The 23,119-nt window shown below is 39.7% G+C and overlaps 1 protein-coding gene across 1 annotated transcript in view; it reads left to right on the top strand.

Annotated features, from left to right (window-relative positions):
• Positions 1-4,226, top strand: part of KLF9 (KLF transcription factor 9) — a 27,546-nt gene extending 23,320 nt beyond the window's left edge. Inside the window, exon 2 of the mRNA XM_019626374.1 lies at positions 792-4,226. Coding sequence (XP_019481919.1) covers positions 792-1,021 — 230 coding nt within the window. The 3' untranslated portion in view covers positions 1,022-4,226. The remainder of the gene's footprint in view (positions 1-791) is intronic.
• Positions 4,227-23,119: the final 18,893 nt, after the last annotated feature.

The raw sequence follows: 23,119 nt of genomic DNA, 5'->3' as shown, positions 1-23,119 counted from the left end.
CTCATGGCAGCCCAGCTCCAGGTTGAGCTGTTGTTCAGCATCTTAGCTGTGGAGGGCAGTGTCACTGGCCCTCATACGTGGGATCCAAACCGGGGCCCTCTGGCGTCCCAAGCCAGCTCTTAACCAGCGCACCACTCGGCCGGCCCAAGGGCTGAGTTTTTTTACTCCTTCCAAGAGAATTCATGAAACCAGCAACTGCATAGTCTAAAACCAGAAAATATAATTTCCAAGGCTCTTGGAGATCCATTGGGTACAAAATATCAAGCTCCTTTGCTTCAAGAAGATGATTCTCAGTAACTTCCTCGTGGTATTCATTTGCTAGGGCCGCCATAACAAAGTACCACAGACCCGGTGGCTTAAACAACAGAAATTTATTTCCCAGAGTTCCGGAGTCTAGAAGTCCAAGATGAGATGCTAGCAGAGATGGTCTCTGAGGCACCTCTCCTTGGTTTGTACATGGCCTTCTCTCTCTGATCTGTGTCTGTGTCCTAATCTCCTCTTCTTACAAGGACACCAGTCATTGGATTAGGGCCCAGCCTCATGACCTCATTTAATTTTAATTATCTCTTTAAAGACCTTATATCCAAGTGCAGTCACATTCTGAGGTACTGGGGGTTAGGACTTCAAAATACGAATGGGGGGAGGGTGGGCGGGACACACAATGCAGCTCGTAGCACTTGTATACAAGGGATTTATCCTTTGGGTCATAGGGATGGTTGAGCATGACCAGCCTTCAGAACTTCTGTTACGGGTTCTTTAAACTGTGTCCTGTCTTGATTCCTTTCTCGTAGGTGAACGGCCCTTTCCCTGCACGTGGCCAGACTGCCTTAAAAAGTTCTCCCGCTCAGATGAGCTGACCCGCCACTACCGGACCCACACTGGGGAAAAGCAGTTCCGTTGTCCACTCTGTGAGAAGCGCTTCATGAGGAGTGACCACCTCACAAAGCACGCCCGACGTCACACCGAGTTCCACCCCAGTATGATCAAACGATCCAAAAAGGCGCCGGCCAACCCTTTGTGAGGTGCTACCTATGGAAGCCAGGGAGGGACGGACCCCAGAAAGACAAAACTACTCCCAGCAAACAGACAGACATGTGGAAACGCCCCAGGAGAGGCACGCTGCCAGCACAGGAAGCCACCGGGTTTTTTTTTTTTTGGCCAATATTTCTAATTTTCCTCTCCCTGCATTGTTTTTAAAAAAAGCACATTGTAGCCTAAGATCGAAGTCCACACTTGGTCCCTTTGCAGAGGCAACTATGAACTTTCTCTGACTTTTGTAGGGAAGGCAAATGCTTTTTTTTTTCCCCCTTCTTTATTATTTTTTTTGGGGTGGGGGTAGCGGGTGGGGGACAGGGGCTAAGCCAAGACTGGGGTAGAATTTTAAAGATTCAACACTGGTGTACATATGTCTGACTGGGTGAGTTGACCTGTGGTGTCACACAGTGATTCTGGGCCCTTTCTGCTTGCTGTCTCTCAGAATTGTTTTCGTACCTTTTAATGTAATGACGAGTGTGCTTTGGTTTCTTTAGCAAAACCACTCTCTTGAATCACGTCAACTTGTGAGATTTTAAAAAAACAACAAAAAAAACCGCCATAGCACAGCTGTCTTTATGCAAGCAAGAGCACATGTACTCCAGCATGCTCTGTCATCTAAAGACTTGAAAACAAAAACAGTTACTTGTAGTCAATGGATAAGCAGTCTGAATTTATACTAACCAAGACAAACCTTTGAAAGGTTACACACTAAGTACAGAACTTTTAAACCTTGCTTTGTATGAATTGTACTTTTTGAACATAAGCTGCACTTTTATTTTCTAATGCAGAGGATTAATAAGTTAAATACATGCTTTAAGGATAGGAGCAGACATTCTGTTTGGAACCACGTTATAATCTGCTTTTTTTACAGTATACACGTTTCCCTAAGAAATCACGGCAGAGATGCGAGGGCAGAATATAAACAACAGATGCTGAAGGAGGAGGGTAGGTTTTATTTTTTTTTTCCATTTAAAAAAACAAACAATTTTAACTCTTATTAACTTTTCCAAATTTTCTGATCCTTTTAGTTCACATCACCTTATTGTACTACAATGCCACGCAGGGAGAGGGCTTTGACTCTGTTGGGTTTTATTTGAATGGGTGCATAACAGTAACTAGCTCTGGAAACACCTATTTTTTGGGGGAGTGGGGGTCGTGGGGGAAGGTTTGTTGGTCTCCTTTCCATGTTCCTACAAAACTCCCACAAACAGGTGCGAGAGTTATGTGAAAGGAAAATACACCCCTATACGTAGTGAGTGCCAAGGGAAAATGCCGCGATGATTTCAGAGGAGACAGTCGTCCCTTTTGGAGACCGAAGGCACAAGGAATACGCATGAATGAAAATACATCACTGTATTTTTACATCAGAAGCCTCACCACTATCTTATCTTGTATCCAGGTGTCTACAATGGCCTAAACCACTACATCCATAAGATGCCATTTACCTGAAAACTTAATTTTGGCCTTTATGCGGTCAAGAAAATGAACTGAGTTTTCATAGCTAAGAAGTAACCTCACATAGGGGAGTCAGCAGTGACCGTGGGGGAAATGTTTACATTTTTTTCCTTCAGAAATAGTGCTTTCTGACAATTTTATCTGATAGCTAAAACAGGGAGCTCTGGTGCACTGTAGTTTACACATGTGCTATAAGATGTGTTGTGTAAACCCAGGGTGCCTCCCTATCGGTGAACCCATTATTTCACCTGATACATCCTTATTTTCAGTTCAGAACCAGTGTGGGCTCCTGCAGCAGGCATGGGTCACAGCTGACTCCTCCTCCCGATACAATAGCCATCACTAGCACGGTGTTTTTTGTTTTTTTGGGGTTTCTTTTTTTTCGTTTGTTTAACCAACGTAGTTGTATTAGTAGTTCTCTAAAGAGAACTGCTTTTAACATTAGGGACTGGGAGCAGTCCATGGGATAAAAAGGAAAGTGTTTTCTCGCGGGAAAACATGTCAGGAAAAATAAAGAACACTTTCTACCTCTGTTTCAGATTTTTGAAACGCTTATTTTAAACCAAATTTTTAATTTCTGTGTCCAAAATAAGTTTTAAGGACATCTGTTCTTCCATACGAAATAGGTTAGGCTGCCTATTTCTTACTGAACTCATGGAATGGTTCTGCTTGTGATCCTCTGCACGCTGCCTTTTAGTGAGTGAGGAGTTTGGGGTTGCCTAGCAACTCACGAACTTGTACAAACTCATCTTTCCCTCACAGAAAGAAACGAAGGAAAACCAAGCAAAGTCAGTGAAAGACAATCTTTGTAGATTCAGGAGTAAATCTGTATGTGGCTTTTGTCCAGCACTTAGATGGATGTAAATGCAGCAACTTGTTTAAAAAAAAAAAAATTGCACAATTCACTTCCCAAAAAAAGTTGCTACTTGCCTTTTCAAGTTGTTGACGAACACACATTTGATATTCTCTTATATGTTATAGTAATGTAACGTATAAACTCAAGGCTTTTTATTCTTTGTGATAAATCCTGTTTTAAAATGTCACAAAACAGGAACCAGCATTCTAATTAGATTTACTATATCAAATATGGTTCAACTAGGACTACTAGAGTTCATTGAACACTAAAACTATGAAACAATTACTTTTTATATTAAAAAGACCATGGATTTAACTTATAAAAATCCAAATGCAGGATAGTAATTTTTGTTTACTTTTTTAACCAAACTGAATTTTTTGAAAGACTATATTGCAGGTGTTTAAAAAGAAAGAAAAGTTGTTTTATCTAATACTGTACGTAGTTGTCATATTCTGGAAAATTTAATAGTTTTAGAGTTAAGATAACTCCTCTCCTTGGTTAGGGAAGAAGAAAGCCCTTCACTGTGGAATGATGCCCTGGCTTTGAGGTCTCTCTCTACATCATGCTTCTTTTGAGATTTCTATTTGGTAGTTATAATTACAGAAACTGATTAGTTGTAAGTTTGCCGATAGATTTAGCACAGTAATCATCACTCTGGATAGACTGCGATGTTCTTTCACAACAGGTGATCTGTAACCCTGTAAGATACTGATCTTTACAACTGTTTAATCAGTTTTATTTTTGTGCAGTATTAGTGACCTAAGTTATTTTGCTGTCCCGTTTTTGTAAATCAAATGAAATTATAATAGAGGATTCTGACAGTAGGTATTTTGTACATATGTATATATGTTGTCCAAATAAAGATAATAAATGATAAAGATTTCATTGTTCCTGCCATTATGTATTTTAAAGGGGGCAGATTTCACCATAAGGGGGGGTTACGTCTTTCACCTGTACTCATGGGGAGTGTGAAGATGATTTTACCCTATGCCTTTCCACATGGGCGATATTTGTACAGCTGTGTGTGTATTTACTATTCACAGACCTCTGAGGAAGTAGATGGAGTGGAGACTGCTTGAAACCATTGCATTATGCTGGAGGGGGATATTTATATTTCAGGTGAATTACTTAAAGAGGTTTATAAAGCTCATACTATGCTGGGGTGTGGTAGGAACTGGTCAGAGAATGTTAGAGACTCAGGCTGTGCTCTTGAAACGTGATATTGATAAGAACACTCAGGTTGAGGTCTCAAAGGCAGGGCAGTGGCACCATTAAGCCAAGTGAAGAGGAACACCAAACTGTGTGTGTGTGTGTGTGTGTGTGTAATTTATATGGATACTAATTAGCTAGATACTACTTTCTGAGCTCTTATTGTATGCTCACCATAGTGCAAGGGGTTAGGTCTTTTTTTCTTATTTAATCCTGCAGCAGCCCTATATGGCTTCTACAGCCGACACTGTTGTTATCCGCGTATTTCAGATGAAAAAGTTGAGGGTCACATAACTTGCTAAAAGACACATCTAATAAGTGGAATAGACAGTATTTAAATCTGGATCTTCTGACTCCAAACCTCTATCTTTCTACACCTGCATCAGGGCAGCGAGGGATTTACTGAGCATCATTTTCATTTGACCCATTTTATTGAGTACCTGTTGGTTGCCAGGCAGTCACTGAGGACACAAAAGTGAAAAACATAACAAAACACAAACTGTGTGCATTTAAGGAGTTGATGTGTTAGTGGATGGAAACACATAAGTAAATTATCCATATCATTTTAGATACTGAATAGCGTTATGATGAAAATAGAATCAGGTGACTTGGAAAAAGGCTACTTTAGATTGAGTCTGAGGGGACTTGAACGTCTGACCTGGGGCCAGGATGACATGGAGGAGTCAGGCCGGCAAGGATGTAGCGGAAGTGAGGAGAGCCAGTGAGGGGAGAATTCGATCAGGATTTTGGAGGGGCTGAAGGAAGGTGGGGTGGCTGGAATATAAACAGAGGGCAAGAAGGTATGGGAAGTTGGGGTGTTTGGCCCAGGCCAGTGGTGTTTGATGTTTATTCTAAGGGTGGAGAATCTTTTGGAAGGTTTGAAGCAAAAGAGTGCCATGATGAGATGTATATTTCAGCAAGCTCTTTCTGGACGCTGGGTGGAAAATAGAGTTTAGAGGGCGGGAGTAGAAGCTGAGAGGCTGGTGAGGAGACGGTTGTATCTGTCCGGGCAAGAGGTGATGGTCTTTCAGACCAAGTTCTTAACAGTGAAGGTGAAAAGAAGTGAATAACTCCAAAAATTTGCTGGAGGCAGAATCATTTGGACTTGGTGATGTTAAGTGGCCAGGGGTAAAAGATAAAAAGGTCTAGCAATGACCCTCAGGTTACGGTCTGAGCCACAGGTCTGTGTTACTGCAGTTTGATGAGGTGAGGAAAGGAGGGTTGGCGAGAAGGAAAAGTCATGGACTCCTGTTGGACGTGTTGAGGGTGAGATGCCTGTCAGACATCACATGAAAATGCCAAGAGGACGATTGTACATGTTAGTATAGAGCTCAAAAAAGTGATCGGGACTGGAGATTTGCAAGTCCCAGTCATATCTGATAGTAACTGAAGCCACAGCTGTAGATGAGATGACCTGGAGTAGAATATAGAGAGGGTTAGAGCCTAGAATAGAGGGGGAGGAGACAGAACGGTAGCTCAACAAATAAGACAAAACCTAGAAAATTGCAGGGTCATAAAATGGGGTGGTGGGGGATGCAGAGTAATTGTGTTCAATGTCACTGGGTTAGTGCTGAAGTGTCCACTGTATCTAGGAATCTGAGGATATTGAGCCATTACATTAAGAATGGTGGAAATAACCACCTGGTTGGGGAGGGGGAGGGAGAGGAGTAATCAGGAGGTGAAAAAATATAAGTAGGAAGTATGGTCAATTCTTACAGTTTGCTTAAAAATAAATAAATAAACAGCCTTGATCAATATATAGAGATTTCATCAATACACAGCAAAAAACATGAAAAAGAAAGGAGACATAAGAAAAACAGACAAAACGAGGAGAATATGTCCACATGTCACCTAAACTTCCTTATTTAAAGATTTTCAATTTGGATCAAAAACCAAAATTGTGTGTGCACTTATGCATTTGTGTGTGTGTGCGTGCGTGCGTGTGTTCTTACGCGAGTGCATGTGCATGCATTTCACTAGAGGTTCACCTAAAATGAAATGACTAAGGTTAAACAAAATGGTAAAGATAAAGCAGAGGTCAACAAAAATAATTCAGGAGGAGTCATATTGATGATATCCTCCTCAGATTATCCTCAGGTTCCTAGATACAGAAGAGAATATAAAGAAAAAAATAACTGGGTAAAAGGGAATGACTTTATATCATCGCATTCTATATTGTAGAAATAATGGTGCCTAGTAAAATTCCATCAAAATATATAAAGCAAAAATTATCAGGAGAATTTCATGAAAATCATAGTCTACCCAAAAAAGATAGCGGATTTTAATAATATGCATATTCTTTTCAAATATCCATGGACCCTATACAAAGATATAGGATATAATAAGACTAAGTAACTCATTATAGACTGCATTTTCTGACCACCAGGCAATAAAGTGATCATAACAAAATACTAAAAACATTAGAAATTAAAATACTGTCTTAAATAATTCTTCAATCAGAGAAAATACAAATTATAATCAGTTTAAGATGCTAAAAAAATAAAGAAAACTATATATCCAAAATATACCCAAAAGCTGTACTTAGAGAAAAATTCAGAGCTTTGTATGCTTTTATTATTATCCATGAACAAATAAAAATAAACCAAGTAATCAATTTAAGAAGCCAGAAAACAAACAAACCTGTAAAAGAAGTTGACAAATGTCAGAATTTTGGCACCCAGGTAATTTTAAAGGCAAAATCTTCCAAACCTTTAAGGAACAAATAACTTTTTTAGAATTTAAACTATTAGAACATAGAGCATAGAAAATGGTAGGAAACAATTCAATTAACTTAGTTTAAACCTGACTTACAAGACTAGTCAAGAATATTTTGTAAAACAAAAGTAATGTAAAGGAATTTGCCTTTCCAGGAATTATAGCCTATTTTGAACATATAAGAATTTATAAAAATTAATATATTTTAGGAGTGGCATTCCAAATCAATGGGGAAAGCATAAATTACCCATTGTGTTTAACCAACTAATTATCTGGGGAAAAAATTAAGGTACATCATATTATATATCAAAATAAGTCCTATATTAATTAAAGATTTAAATAAAATGATTAAAGCACTTAAAATATAGGTGGAGATATATAAATCATGATTTGAGGAAGAACTTAAATGCACAAATCTAAAAGTAGAAACCAGGGCCAGCCAAGTGGCGTGGCGGTTAGGAGTTGGCTTGGAACGCTAGCTCTGAGCAGCAGGTCCCGGATTCGGATCCCACATGGGCCAGTGACGCTGCGCCCTCTACAGCTAAGATGGTGAACAACAGCTTGACCTGGAGCTGGGCTGCGGTGAGAAGCCGGCGATGGCGTAGGCTGCAGTGGGGCTGGCCGGCAGCTGGCGTGAGCCGCCGTGAGCGGCCGTCTAATGGCTGGCAAGCCACTGCCTCACCTGGGAAGAGCGCAATGATAATACCAACATGGGCCAGTGAAATGACGTCCTCCACAACTAGACTGAAGAACAAAAGGACAGCAACTTGTCTGTTCCCCTTCCCCGATTCCCCAGTAAAATCTTAAAAAAATAAAATAAAGTAGAAACCAATAACAGGAAGATTAATAGATTTAACTAATAATGTGAAACTATTATACATGAAAAATTAGCCTGAACAAAATTTAAAAGTATGGATATGGAAAAATGCACTTTGAAAAGGTTAATGTCTTTAATGTAAAACTTCTTACAAGTCAATATGAAAAAGTTAGCACATATTTAGAAAAATCTGGTAACACGTGAGTTGACACTTTACAAAATGACAAAAATAATAAACATTTTTAAAAATGTTCAACACACTTTCAGTCAAGAGATACAATATAAAATGAGGTACAGTTATTTGCCTATGCAGTTGGTGAAGATTAAAACAAAACATCGTGTCAAAAACTGGGAGAGATGGACATGTTGCTAGTGGGAATTCAGACAGGCACACATTTTCTAGGAGACTATTGAGCCATAAGAACAATAAAAAAAATGTTCTTAAGATGTTAAGGAAAGATTTTTGGGAGGGAGGTGGATAAAAGGCATCCATGCTTTTTATATTGTCCCTCCTCCTCTTCACCCCAGAGAACTCAGGCTCCCAGCATCTCTCACCTGTACTCCTTGAAGAGCCTCCAAACTAGCCTAGTTTCTTCATTTTCCTCTTTGAATTTCATCTTCCACTTTGCAGTGTCAGTGATACCAAATATAAATATGTCCACATCCTTCCTTTTGCAAGTCACTTACAGGATTAGGTCAATCTTCCTTGCAAGGTTCTCCATGTTTGGGCCCCTGCCACATTCTCTAGGCACACTTTCCCCCACCATTTTGCCATCCAGTCATAGTACCAACCTGCTTATAATTGTTACAGATATGTTGCTTCTGTTCATGTTATTCCTTTAATTTAAAATTCAGTCCTGTCTTCCCTCTTACCCCATTCCTCACTCTACTTCTTTATAGTGACAGCTGTACCTTCCCCAGGAAGCTTTCTATGACTTTCCTGGCTGGGTTAGGTACCCCTCCATTCGCTCCCACCTGCATTTGCTCCCATAAAACACACATTATGTTTGTGAGATTCATTCATGTTGTTGTAAGTAGTTGCAGTTTGTTCGTTATCATTTCTGTATTCAATTATAAGAATATACCACAATTATTGTTGAATGATTTCTCCATATTTTGGCTAATATGAGTAGTGTTTCTATTAGCATCCTTGGACATGTTATTTTGGTGAACATATATGTATGCATTTCTGTTGGATATAAATCTAGGACTGGAAACTGCTCAGGCATAGGAGGAGGAAGCAGAATACTGAGTGGCCCCCAAGATTCCACACCCTAATAATAGGGAGATTATCCAGGTGGGCTTTCTAGTAGGGAGATTATCCAGGTGGGCCTTCTAGTAGGGAGATTATCCAGGTGGGCTTTATAGTAGGGAGAGGTCTAGGTGTGACTAATGTAATCACACCAGCTGCTTGAAAAGCAAGACAGAAGAAGCTGGGAGCAGTAGAGAAAAGTCAGAGAGGTTCGACGCATGAGAGACACTTACTGCACCATTGCTGGCTTGATGATACAGGTGTCCACATGCAAGGACTGGAAAGTGACCTCTAGGAGCTGAGGGTGGCCCTCAGCTGACAGCAAGGAAACAGGACCTCTGTCCTAGAACCTCGAGGACCTGAATTTTGCCAACAATCTGAATGAGCTAGGACATGGATTTCTTTCCTGGACCTCTAAACAAGGACTCAACCCTCCCAGCTCCTTGATTTCAGCCTTCCATACCCTGAGTGGATAACTCAAGCACACTGCATCATCGGACTTCTGATCTACAGAACGGTGAGCTAATAATGGTTTTGTTTTAAGTTTGCGGTAATGTATTATACAGCAATAGAACAGTAATACGTAGAGTTGGCATGTATTCATTTTTTAGGGTGCTGCCAACAGTTTCAAAGTACCAATTTATACCCATTTCTTTAAAAAAAAAAAAAAAGCTTGAAAAAATGTTTGTGTCCTTGACAAAGCAATAGTACGTCCAAGGAATTATCATGAATGTCTGCAAAGATGCAGTTGCAAAAATCTACATGGTGCTATTGTTTATAATAATGAAAAATTGAAAACAATCTCAATATTCAGTTCTAATGGGTTGTTTAAATAACAGTGGAATATTATGCATCCATTACCAAAGATTTAAAACAGCTTTTCACCAAGAACTTTCTATAGAACATTCATTTCCCAAATGTTCTGTTATAGAAAGATCCCGTGATTAAGTAAGTTTGATTGAGTTGCCCTGGCAAGGTGAGCCAGGTTTCTCTACTGGACCTCTTTGCAAGCCTTTTGCTCTAATCTAATAGACATTGTTAACACCTGAGGGGCTGACAGTGCAGAATTGCATAAGCCTGTTGGATTACGGTTGTTTTGCTTTGTTTTGGGGGACATTTGGCAAATTAGACTTTGGGAAATGACATAGAAGCATGTTCATGATATATTTGGTGCGAAAAAGCAGTATGAAGAGCACAGTCCAACTTGAAGCCATGTAGAAAAAAGGCTAAAGGATTTAGAGGCAATTACATAAAAATAGTAACCATGATTATCTTGATGGACAACTTTTAATTTATATTCTTTATTTATTTTTTAAAGTTTCTACAAAGTGAATAGGTATATTTGTATAAGGGGGGGAGGGGAAAGAGGAAATGCAGGAATTTAATCTGAATACCGTATCTTAAACATCTAGCTCTTGCAGGAGGGTTAAGTTGCTCTGTGGTCTGGCCTTAATTAGTTTTGTTAAGGGTCCTCTTCTTGATTGCCTGTCCCACCCCAACAGGCCAACCTGAGGGTCCCCCTTCAGTTGGTTTGGGTTGATTTGGGGTGGCCTCTGGGGCTGCTGCTCTAGCACAGCAGTGAATTCTTCAGGCCACTCTATTCACCAAGCACTGAAGCTCTTGCTTCTTGAGTTTCATTTCTTCTCAGTACGATTCTGCTTCTCCCATCACTGTCAAACTCAGTGCTTTCCAGGTCAAAATCCCTCCCTGAAGGTTTTCTGAAAAGATGGAGCCATGCTGAAATCCTAGCTGGGAGCCAGATGTAGGCAAAGCACTTCATTTCTCTGAGTCAGTGTCCTCGTCCATGAAACGTGTGTATGTCTATGTAGTATCCCACAGTATTGTTGTGAGGATTAAATGACTAAGACTTAAGCAGAGTACCTGGCACAGTATTAGGTTTTCAAAAAATATTTGTTCTTTTTCATCTCTCACCCCGCAGAGTTAACATGGCCTTCAATTAATAACAGGCGGTACAACCCTGTTTCTCCCTCGTGGATGGGTCCATTTTCTTCCATCAGCCTTTGTCTATGGAAAGAGCCTGAAGTTGCGGGGGGCTGTGGGGGTGGTGGGGGTGGTATAGGTGTTGGTGTCATGTTGGCATCTATGTCAGGGAACTACAGCCCCTCAAATCTCCTCCACTGCCTGTTTGTGTAGAGCGCACAAGCTAAGAATGGTTTCTACAATTTTAAATGGTTGACGAAACCAAAAAGAAATGCATACCAGACACATGAAAATTATATAACATTCAAATTTCAGTGTTCATAACTGAAGTCTTATTGGAATACGGCCACCTGTTGTGTATGGCCGCTGTCACACGACGACAGAGCTGAATATTTGTGACAGAGGCTATACAGCCTGCCATGCTGAAAATATTTACTCTTGGGCCCTTGACAGAAAAAGGGCCAACCTCTGCTCTAGGATGTTTCTTATCTAAGTAGTTCTTAAAGGCAAGCTTTAAGTATGAGAGATATCGCTCACTGGATTACAGTTTTAAAAATGAAACAAAATAATTGCCTTTCGAAAGCTTCATTTTTCCATTTCCATCCCTGTTCTTCAACCCCGGTGAAACCTGGAACAGGTTTGGGTCCTCAAGCCTGGCACAACTCAGGCTGCGTGTTTCTCCCTAGATATTCTGCCTGTCGGGGGCTTAGGAGCCACCAGGTTAGTGGTGGAAAACCAGCTTTTAGGGTTAAGCCATTAGGTTATATTTCTAATTTTTAAATAATTATCATTTCAGATTTGTTTTCAACATAGGTTCGAAAGAATATTTAATCAGCAGTGCCTTAAAACACTTCCTTTGTCATTGGCCTCCCTTGTTCTTGAATGATTTATAAACAAGCATCTGAGAAGATCATAAAGAGACCCTATGATCCCTTTGTCATGTGAGGGTTCTGTGCTGTGTGACCTCTCTTACCCTCATGTGTCTGTGTAGGTGAAATGTTCAGATACTAATGGCAAGTTTTGTGTTTAATATTGTAAAAGGCAGTCACCCGAAATGGGACAGTAGAGTGTCTTGGGCTGAGCCTCTGCAGAAAGATATCTGTTTTTTCTCCTTTCTTCTCGGACGACAGGTATTTTGGTGGAGACTCTCTGCAACGTGGCCAGTTTTGACTGTAGATGACGGCTATGCTGGGCCTACATAATTGGAGGGTGAATCTAGCATACTGTCCATTTCGTTATACTTTTTCTGTAAAAGTAAAAACCTTTATTAAACACAACTAACAATAAATAAAATGGCACACATGAGAACAGGATTGAAAGGGACACAGCCCTTTGAATGATCATCATCACGCCACGCTGAGCCCAGCGTTGCTTCTTCTGTCTGAGAGATACCTTTATGTGCTCGGGCAGAAACACTGCACCCCCTGGAGACACACAGCCTGCAGGGTTGCTTCCGATGCCCACTCCAAACAACCATACTTAGCCAGTTTTAGAGTCAGCTTGCTTTCTGTTAATCCAGGAAAACCCTTAGGGTCTTATATCTTCTTTGCAATTTTACTAGCTGCGAACCATCAAATGTTTGCAGAATTTCCCCATTTTCCTATAAAGCAGCAGGATACCAGCCCTTACTAACTCCCCTTCTGTCACTTTGGTTTCAACGTCTGTCTTTATTGGGATATTTCCCTTGCTGCTCCAGTAGATTTTAGACCCCTGCCCAGGCCAGGCACTCGACTTATTTGCATACTTAAATACACATTTGACAAATCAAGACTGTTCTAAAATAGGCAGGGGTCTTCCAAAGAGGAAGTGCTAGGTTGTTTATAGCTTCTTCAAGCTTTTACTATTTTCTAGGATGCGTTTAGTAATTTTATTATATAGTGTTTATGCTTTTCAAGCTAACTTCTATTTTTTAAGGGAGCCACTGATAAGTGCATTTTAAATGACTTGTTTATCTTTCCGAGTTGAGATCAGCATTGATGTGCAATCTATTGTTCCTAACTACCTCTGATAATGGCTAAAAAATGTTTTTCTGTAGCAATCAAAGTTACATTTTAAAAGCCCACAATCAATTCTTTATTTCTGTGCTGGTCTTAGGATATCAGCTTTGGGCATCCTAAAAACTAATGTTCTGTTATCACCACCTATGGAAATTGGCCTCCAAGGAATTTACCTAAATGAGTCAACCTTTATGCATGTTTATTTTTATTATCAAGGCTTATCAGTTGTATTTTTGCCTCTTCAGAATCCTAGGAAGGAATGTCTCAGCATTTAAATATTTACTTTTTAAGTGTCCTCCAATTTGAATATCTGAGATTTTCTATGTACTCCAAAAAGCATTTCAGAATGAGACTGCCTGAAGTTTACTTTGGCATTTAATTTTTCTGGTGCTTTCACCCTACTCACATCCATCCAACCAAAAAAATACTATATGAAATACTAATGGTGATAATACAGACAGGAACACAATTGAAAAATAAGCTCAACATATTTGGAGAAGGAGACTAACTAGAAAACATCCCTCATTTGAAAGTTGGAATAAGTCGCTCTTATCTTCTCTACACAAGGGAATGGGGGGTGAGAGTGAAAGTGGGGATTGGAGGCTAAGTAAACTGTAGAATTTTTTCATGAGAAAATGTTGCACTTAAGAGAAATGATGCAAAAAGGCCAAAGGATTCTATGCATTAATTCAGATGATGCAATATTGATATTAACCATAAAAGGTTGAGTCAGTTTTTAGAACAAAGATTTGGCTACCTGTTTTTCATTTTTCTGGGCTCCTGTAGCACGCATTATGAAATTATAGCAATTTGTTTACTCTTGTCTTCTCCACTAGGCTCTGAGTTCTGTAACTGTTCCTTATCTTAGAGCAGCAAGCTCCACCCTGTCCTGTGGGGGCTCCCATTCCCTGACTCTCCCAGAAACTTAGACTGGCCCAACCAATGTTGGGAAAGAGAAGTGTTTTGTCTGGCATATTTGCTAAATTGGACTGTGTGAATCTGGGACTGAAAAGGCCATCTTTCCTGGCTACAGGAAAGAACTGTGTGCACCGGAGAAAAAATAGTAACATACACTGGGAGGAGAGCTCAGCTATGGAATGAGAGGGAGCCCTGAGGATGTGCCTGAATCCTAGTTCCACCCCTGTACTTCCTGAGTTACGTGTATAAATGAATTTCCTATTTTGTTCAAGTTAGTTTGAATTTGGCTTCTATTACTTTGTCAACCTAAATAAAGAGGTAAACTGAGGCAAGCTCGAATGACCAGCAATTGAGTTTATTAGGGAATAGCAGAGGAATTGCAATTCTGGAAACTCATGCTATATAAGCTACAGGCGAGTCCACTGAGGGTTTGGGGCGGGCTGCATTTGTGAGCAGGGAGCGCTGAGGGAGAAGTCTAGCCAGAATCCAAGCAGTGAATTCATTGGCTTGAGGATGGGAAGAAATTCTTGGTGGGTGTTAATGGGTCAGTAGACAAGTCCTGGCCTTTTGCGAATCAGGCATTTATGGAAAGCATTCTCTTAATCCTTAGTTCAGCTCTCGTGAGAACGCATGAGTGAGAGTCTCCCTTTTACATCCTCTGGTTCCATCTTTGATTGAAATCCTTTCACAACTTTCAACCAACAATTCTGCCACAAAGCTGGTAAAAGATTCTACCACAAAGTTGATGAAAAAAAATGTTTGTCAAACAACAATATAAAGATTTTTCAAATCTGACTACACAATTTTTTTAGACTGTGGTATTTAGTTTATTATAAGTCAAATAGCATTGCATTGTTTCATTTCATTAACGAAGAGTCTTTTGGGGGACTATTTTTCCAGAATAAGAAGGGGGTGGGGGACTTAGGTGGTAATTTTAATGACCCAGGGATTCTCCACTCCCCTACGCCACCAGAGTTTTTGGTTCCTCTGAATCTGAAATATTTGAGTTGTTTTAAATTTATATCTATTCTGCTACTTAAGCAGTACTTTCACTGCTTAAAAATTTTAATCTCCGATTTCTAGTAAATTGCGCAAGAGCAAACTGGTAAAAACAAATAATGTTTCCTACAATTGATTCACAGATAGATAACATCTGTTTACTCCAGGAAGCTTTTACAATTTTTTAAACATACTTTTTTTTTAAGCAGCCATTTTGTTCTCTCATAGTTAGGCAGCTTTAATAGGTTTTCTTCAAAAAGAATAACCCAAGACCTCTTATAGGATGATCAATTTCAATATTCCTGAAAAGATAAACTTTTTATAAACACCAGAATATGAAAGCAATATGTGAGAAGCATTACCTGGATTATGTCTCATTAATTTAATCTTCTATAGAGAAAGGTTTGGATACAACCTAATTGTCCATCATAGGGCCTCTGTTAAATAAGTTATGAAAAATCTAAAAAGTGGAATAAAATTTGCTGCTAAAAAGAATGAGGTAGAACATACGTGATATGGGACACTTCCTAAGATATATTTTGTGAACAATATTATGCATTCGACAAGTGACTTTTTGAGCATATTCTAAATGTCGGATGCTGTCTGAGCATTGGCGACGAAGAAGTTAAGGCAGATGAGGTCTCCGATGCCAATATTAATATAGCATTATTTCTATTTGTGAGGTTTTTTTAAAAGTATATATATGTAATTATATACAAAAGTATAATTTTAAAATCTTTATATATATATATATATATGTATACGTGTAGGTGTGTGTGTGTACACACACACACACACACACACACACATACACATACATACATACATACATACATACATACATACGTATATTATATATATGTATAAATTGGTTTGCTTTGCAAATTTTTATACCTAATAGTGTTAAAGTGATTGCCTCTGGGGAGCAGTTGTGGGTGGGGCCTGAGGTAAGAGGGAGACTTCCTCATCTACCTTTTGTGTACCACACACATGTATTACCTTTTCCATTGAAAATACATTACTTTTAAAACGAACATCCCAGTAATTACAGGCAGTACAGGAATACCTCGTTTTATTGTGCCTCACTTGATTGTACTTCACAGATGTTGCATGTTTTACAAATTGAAGGCAATACCCTCCACCAGCAAAAGGATTACAACTTGCTTTATTGTGGTGGTCTTGAACCGAACCCACAGTATCTGTGAGGTATGCCTGTATGAGTAACCTTCACATTGAACGCATAACCATTGTTAAGGTAGAAGAGTCACTGCTGGCTGAAAAGCGGCAAAACCATGACAGGAAATAATCATTTCCCAACAAATTTGTCTGCTTCTGTACAACATGTGACTGGTGTTCAATAATGCTTGTTGAATTGAATAAAGGGTACACTGTAGAAACTGGAGCAAGAGGCAACCACACACGGAAAAGCATAAACACAGAAAAAAGGGCAGCTATTATGTTAATAATACTAAAACAGTACAATTAAAGGATGGGCTGGTGAGAATTTTGGTCTATACTAAGAAAAGAAGGAAAATTTTTTAAAAAGCAGGCAAAGTACTGAGCTCAAGGGAAATTTGGAAGCCGGCATTAGAACACGGGGGAGGCAGGTCAAGCAACTTCTAGGTACCAGGTATATTGTAAGGTAGCAAACTTGGAAGGCAACTCCTGAGAGGAAGGAGAACAAGGCTTCCTCCAGTGCAGAGTGTTGTGGGTGCTGCAGGGACAGGATGGTCCAAATGTGGTTCAGATGTCAAGACTACTGGCGCCCCCCGACCCCCACCAAGAGGTCTGAAGAGGATTATTGCTCACATAATGGGGCTTCCTAGGCGGATCAGGGCAGGCCTCCCAAGTTTATCCAGAATGGCTGGAGAGAGCAAGGAGAAGAGTGCTGTAGGTTTTACTGTGGTCAGGAGGTGAGGTCAGGCTGAGGGTTCCTGCAGCGAGGCGGGGGCTGGTGAGGTTTGAACCTGCTGCTGGCCTCACAGGAGGGAGTGCTCAAGCGTCCTCTCAGCTTGCCCAGGTGTGCGACATGAGGAGGAGGTTTAAAAGCCGCAGAAGTCACACAGTAACAATGGAGTCAGACTCTATTACACAAGGTCTGATGGATTTAGAATGATTTTCCAATATTCCATTTCCATGTGAAGAAGGTAGAATTGGGGAAAATAATTCTGAATTTCCACTGCCCTATGGTTTAAGATTGGTAAGGATGGAGTGCTGCTCTGGAGAGAAAAAGGTACCCAACAGACAAGGATAAAGCGTGGAAAAGGCGACAGAATGAATTAAAAATGCCAGGCTATCTCAAAGGTGATAGAAGGAGTCAACGGGTTTGCCAGCAAGGTTGCTACAATGTCAGAAAGTGGCTACAGCAGCGGTTCTCAACCTTCCTAATGCCATGACCTCTTAATACAGTTCCTCATGTTGTGGTGACCCCCAACCATAAAATTATTTTCGTTGCTACTCTATAACTAATTTTGCTACTGTTATGAATCGTAATCCGATGGTCTTAGGCGACACCTGTGAAAGGGTCGTTCGACCCCCAAAGGGGTCGCGACCCACAGATTGAGAACCGCTGGGCTACAGAATTTGACGTTTTAAGATAGAAACGCATTGCAAAGGTTTATACAAAAAAGGCTGTTAATGTCAGTGTTAAATTTGTTATTCATATTCATTTTGCTTGGCAACATATTTGAGGTGAGAAGACCAATATAAAAATCAAAGTTAGAAGGGCCGGCCAAGTGGCGCATTGGTTAAGAGCTGTCTTGGGACGCCAGCTCTGAGCAGCAGGGTCCTGGTTTGGATCCCACGTGGGGGCCAGTGACACTGCCCTCTACAGCTAAGATGGTGAACAACAGCTCGACCTGGAGCTGGGCTGCCGAGAGTCGCTGGTGACAGCATAGGCTGCAGCCCCTGCTTGCAGTGGGCTGCTATAAGTTACTGTGTGTGGCCGGAAGCCAGCGTGAGTGGCCGGCAGCCAATGTGAGCTGCCAAGAGCCACCATGAGTGGCTGTCCAGAGGCTGGCGACCGACCTGCCTCACCCGGGAAGAGCGCAGTGATGATACCAACATGAGCCAGTGAAGCAACGTCCTCCACAACTAGACTGAAGAACAAAAGGACAGCAACTTGTCTGTTCCCCCTGATGCCCCAATAAAAAAATAAAAAATCTTAAAAAAAAAATAAATAAACGTTAGAAAACCTATCTAAAAAAGAACAGGAAGGAAAGTCTATCCAAAAGAAGGATATGGAGGTCAGAAACAGGAATTCGAAAAGAAGGCCGTGAGTACACCAGGGCTTGCCCAGTCTTGCCGCTCAACTGTGTAACTGTGTAAATAAGCGACTTCTGTAAGCCTTAGTCACCTCCTCTGCAAAGCTGGGGCTACTACCAGGACTGACAGAGTGGCTGTGATGATGAAATGAGGCAGTATGGGTAACCTACTGCTCACAGGCCCTGGCAGGTCAGCCAATGTTGGTGTTAACATTATTAACAGAAAAAGATTTTGACTGCTTGGCCAAAAAGGGAGGTGTGGGAGCGGCTTCGTTTTGGAGCGTATATTATCTCATTTAATCCCCATAACAACCCTGCAAGGCAGGTACCATTGCTGTGTCCACTTGACAGATGCTGAAACAGAAACAGGTGTTATGTCACTGGCCCAAGGTAGACATGGGAGCCAGCATCCAAGTACAGGCCTGCACCACTTCAAAACTTCCAGGCTGTCCTGTACCAAATGCTTTTATTTGCTGCTCTTTAATGGGTATTTTTCAAGTGGGAGAAGAGAAGAACAATGGATCTTAGAAAGAATAGAAATGTGTGGAAGTCTAAAAATGTGTATGATCAGAAGAATGGAACCAGAATATAAAATACATTTGAGAATAAAAAGGAAAAAAAAAAAAAACAAGAGGGAAAAATAATGGGCATATGTATATCGTGTTAAAAAGTATGCAAAGTTTGTGGAAAATTTCTTGGCTCGGTGATGGGGAAAACTGTATGGAAATGTGTAAAATGTTAAGATAGCTTTTATAATTAAAACCTGTGAGAAAGAGATAGGAAGTTGCTTTGGTAAAATAAAAAGTACTTTACCAATAAGATAGTATTAGAAATGAGGTATTCTTCAAATGCTTTTTGATAATGTTCTACCTAAGACAGTTATTGTCATAATCTTTTAACTTTTTTAAAGGAGAGGGAGATGTACAATAAATGGAAAGAATGCCTTTATCCAAATAACTCCACTTAACAGAATCACTTCATTTCCACTCTTATTGTTTTCAGTTTTTTGTTTGTTTTTTTGTTTTGGTCTCTCTTCACTTCAAATGAGTGTTCCAAGATAGTCTCAAAGGACAGCATTATTCTTGGGTTGGGCATACAAAACTTATCCCTATAGCAACCAATCTCTATCCCAGTTTTCAACAGTTTATAATATTCCATGCATCTTAGGTTTCTTCTGTAGTCTCACTTTAAATTCCTCAACATTTATTTTCTGAAGAGGCACAATGTTCGGAACTAAGACACAGAAAGGCAATGTGAAGAGAATACCACAGCGTGAAAACAGTCATTGTACCACAATTCCAGAAACATGCAAAGAACAGTCAAACAGCAAAGCCCGTGAGAACCCGCCTTCGGCGTCCTGTCCTCTGTCTGGTTCATCTGCCTTTCGTGACGCTCTCTGTACTCCTCCTCTGGGTTCTCATTATACCCAAATCCAACAGCTACTATACTGCATGGTAACACAGCCTCCTTATGAGGGCTTCTCATCCATTTGGAAGCTGTACTGAGGCTGGAGAACAGATAATGAAGAGAACCGGTTCTCTGGGTTCTGAAGATCTGCTAATGTTTGTAAAATGAACCCAGCTTTCTACAGAGCAGATTTATATTTCCACATTAGAATAAAAAAAAAAACAAACAAAAACTCAAGCAGGTCTAATCTTCCTCAGGAGTCACAATGATAATCAATTTAGTAAGTGTCCATTCCACTTCCCTAGTTTAGACTTGGAAGGCTAGACTCGCTATAACTTCAGTTTGGGTTACACTCACTGAGACACTGTTCTGCTCTCTCTATAATGATCACAAATGGTTCATTTTGAATTTAAAGATGATATTGTCTAGAATATTTCTAGATATTGGTTTTGCTTACTCCGTATCAAAACAGTCTGATGGCGACTCCCAGAAACTAGTATCAACAAAAGATAAGGAAAACCAACAACAATAAAACAAACAAGCAAGGAAAACTTTGCAAGAAACAGCCTTCATGCTAGGATTTGCTCTGGAATAAGCCTCTTTATTATCAAAGTTCTCTTTCCCCCATCTGTTAATAGGTATGATCAGATTGATTTTCTTTTAATTTCTCAAGTAATATTTTGTAAATTAATGATTTTAACAGCTTTGGTGAGTTATAATTGACATAAGAAACTGCACATATTTAAAGTGCACAATGTAAGTTTTGACATATGTAGAAACCCATAAAACCATCACAATCAAAATAATGAACCTACTCATCAAACCCAAAAGTTTCTCGTGCCCCTTTATAATCAGTCACCTCTCATTCCTTCCCACCCGCTTCTGCCACATACCCAGGCAACTACAGATCTGTTTTCTGTCACTATAAATTAGTTTGCATTTCCTAGAGTTTTATATAAATGGAATGACATATCATGTTTTATTGGGGAAGAGAAGGGGAGTGTCTAGCTTCTCTTGCTCAGTATAATATTGAGATTTCTATGTAGTATTCCATTGCATGGATACACCGTAACTTGAATATCCATTCATCAATTGGTGGGCATTTGGTTTGTTCCAGTTTGAGCCTATTACAAACAAAGCTTCTATAAGTGTAAAAATCTGGGCATGGACAGATGCTTTCCATTTTCTTGGGTAAATATTTAGGGATAGAATAGCTGTATCATACCGTACGTGTACATTTAACATTTTAAGAAACTGGCAACATGTTGTCCGAAGTGGTTGTACAATTCTACATTCCTACCAGCCTTGCGGGAGAGTTCCAGTCCCTCCACATCTTTGTCAACACTTGGTACTAAGTATTTTTCATTTTCGCCATTTTAGTGAGCGTGTAGTGGTATCACATTATGGTTTTAATTTGCATGTCCCGAATGACTGACGATGTTGAGTGCTTCTTAAAGTGCTTACTTGTGACTTACATATTTTCTTTGGTGAGTTTTCTGTTGAAAAACATTTCCCCTTTTAAAATATTGGGTTATTTTCTAACTATTAATTTTTGAGAGTGTTTTATATATCCTGGATACAAGTCCTTCATCAGATATATGCTCTGAAATTATTTTCTACTAGTCTATGGCTTGCATTTTTATTTTTTATTCTTTTTCAGTGTCTTTCACTGAGCAGTTTAAAATTTTGATGAAGTCTAATTAAAATTTTGATGAAGTCTAATTTTGATGAAGTCTGTTTTATGAATTGTGCTTTTGGTATTATATCTAAGAAATGTTTGCCTAGCCCAAGATCACAAAAGTTTTCTCATTTCTTTCTAGAAGTTGTAGAGTTTTGGGTATTACATGTAGGTATATGGTTCATTTTGAGTTAATTTTTTATATGTTGCAAAATATGGATCAAAGGTTTTTTGTTTGTTTTGGATATAGCCAGTTGTTTCAGGTGAAAAGGATATCAATTTTCCACTGAACTATCTTGGCAATTTTGTTGAACAGTACTTGTTCATATATGTCTGTGTATTTCTGGACCCTTTATTCCATTGCTCTATTTATCTATCTTTATGCCAATAATACACTGTATTGATTACATTATTTCTACAATAATTTTTGATATCTGCTAATGTTAGCCCTAAATTTTTTTTCAAAGTTGTTTTGAGTATACTCAGTCTTTTAAATTTCCATATGAATTTTATTAAAGATTTTATTGGGGAATTGTGGGAGGGAAACAGCGCTGGGGAATCAGGGAAGGGGAACAGCCAAGTTGCTGTCCTTTTGTTCTTCAGTCTAGTTGTGGAGGACGGCGCTTCACTGGCCCAAGTCGGTATTATCATTGCGCTCTTCCTGGGTGAGGCAGTCAGTCGCTGTCCACTGGACGGCCACTCATGGCAGCTCTTGGCAGCTCACACAGGCTGTCAGCCACTTGGTAGCTCATGGCAGCCCTCTGCAGCCTACACCATCGCCAGCGACTCAAGGCAGCCCAGCTCCAGGTTGAGCCAGTGTTCACCATCTTAGCTGTAGAGGGCACAGCGTCACTGGCCCCAATGTGGGATTCGAACCAGGGCCCTGCTGCCCAGAGCTGGCGTCCCAAGCCAACTTAACCAATGTGGCACTCGGCTGGCCCTTCCATTATGAATTTTAGAATCAGTTTACCAATTTTCACAAAAATGCCTGTGATGATTTTGATTGGGCTTTGTTGAATCTTGAGATCAATTTGGGAGAATGAATAACAACACTGAGTTTCCAAATTATGGACAAGGCATATCTCCATTTATTTAGGTCTTTAATTTCTCTCAAGAATGTTTTGTAGTTTTCAGTGTGTGAGCATTTTACATCTTTTGTTAGATTTATTCCTAAGAATTTTTGTTTTTGATGCCATTGTAACTTATTTTTTATTTTCAATTTCTGATTCTTCATTGCTAGTATATAGAAATATAATTGATTCTTGTATATTGATCTTCTGTCCTGCAAAGTAAGGAAACTCATTTATTGGTTCTAGTAAAGTTTTTACAGATTCAATCTGATTTGCTACGTAAGGGATGTGTCACCTTAAAAAAAAAAAAAAACAGACTGTTTTGCTTCTTTTCCAACATAGGTGTTTCTTTCTTTTCTCTTGCCTTAATGCACTGGCTAGAATCTTCAAGGTTGAGAGTGGGCATCTTTGTTTTGTTCCTGATCTTAGGAAAAAAATCATTTAGCGTTTCACCATTAAGTATGATGTTCTTTGTAGGATTTTAAGTAAATGCCTTTTATCAGGTTG

Source organism: Hipposideros armiger, unplaced genomic scaffold, assembly GCF_001890085.2.
Source record: "Hipposideros armiger isolate ML-2016 unplaced genomic scaffold, ASM189008v1 scaffold_668, whole genome shotgun sequence".
Classification (NCBI taxonomy): domain Eukaryota; kingdom Metazoa; phylum Chordata; class Mammalia; order Chiroptera; family Hipposideridae; genus Hipposideros; species Hipposideros armiger.
This window is presented reverse-complemented; position numbering and strand designations above follow the sequence as displayed.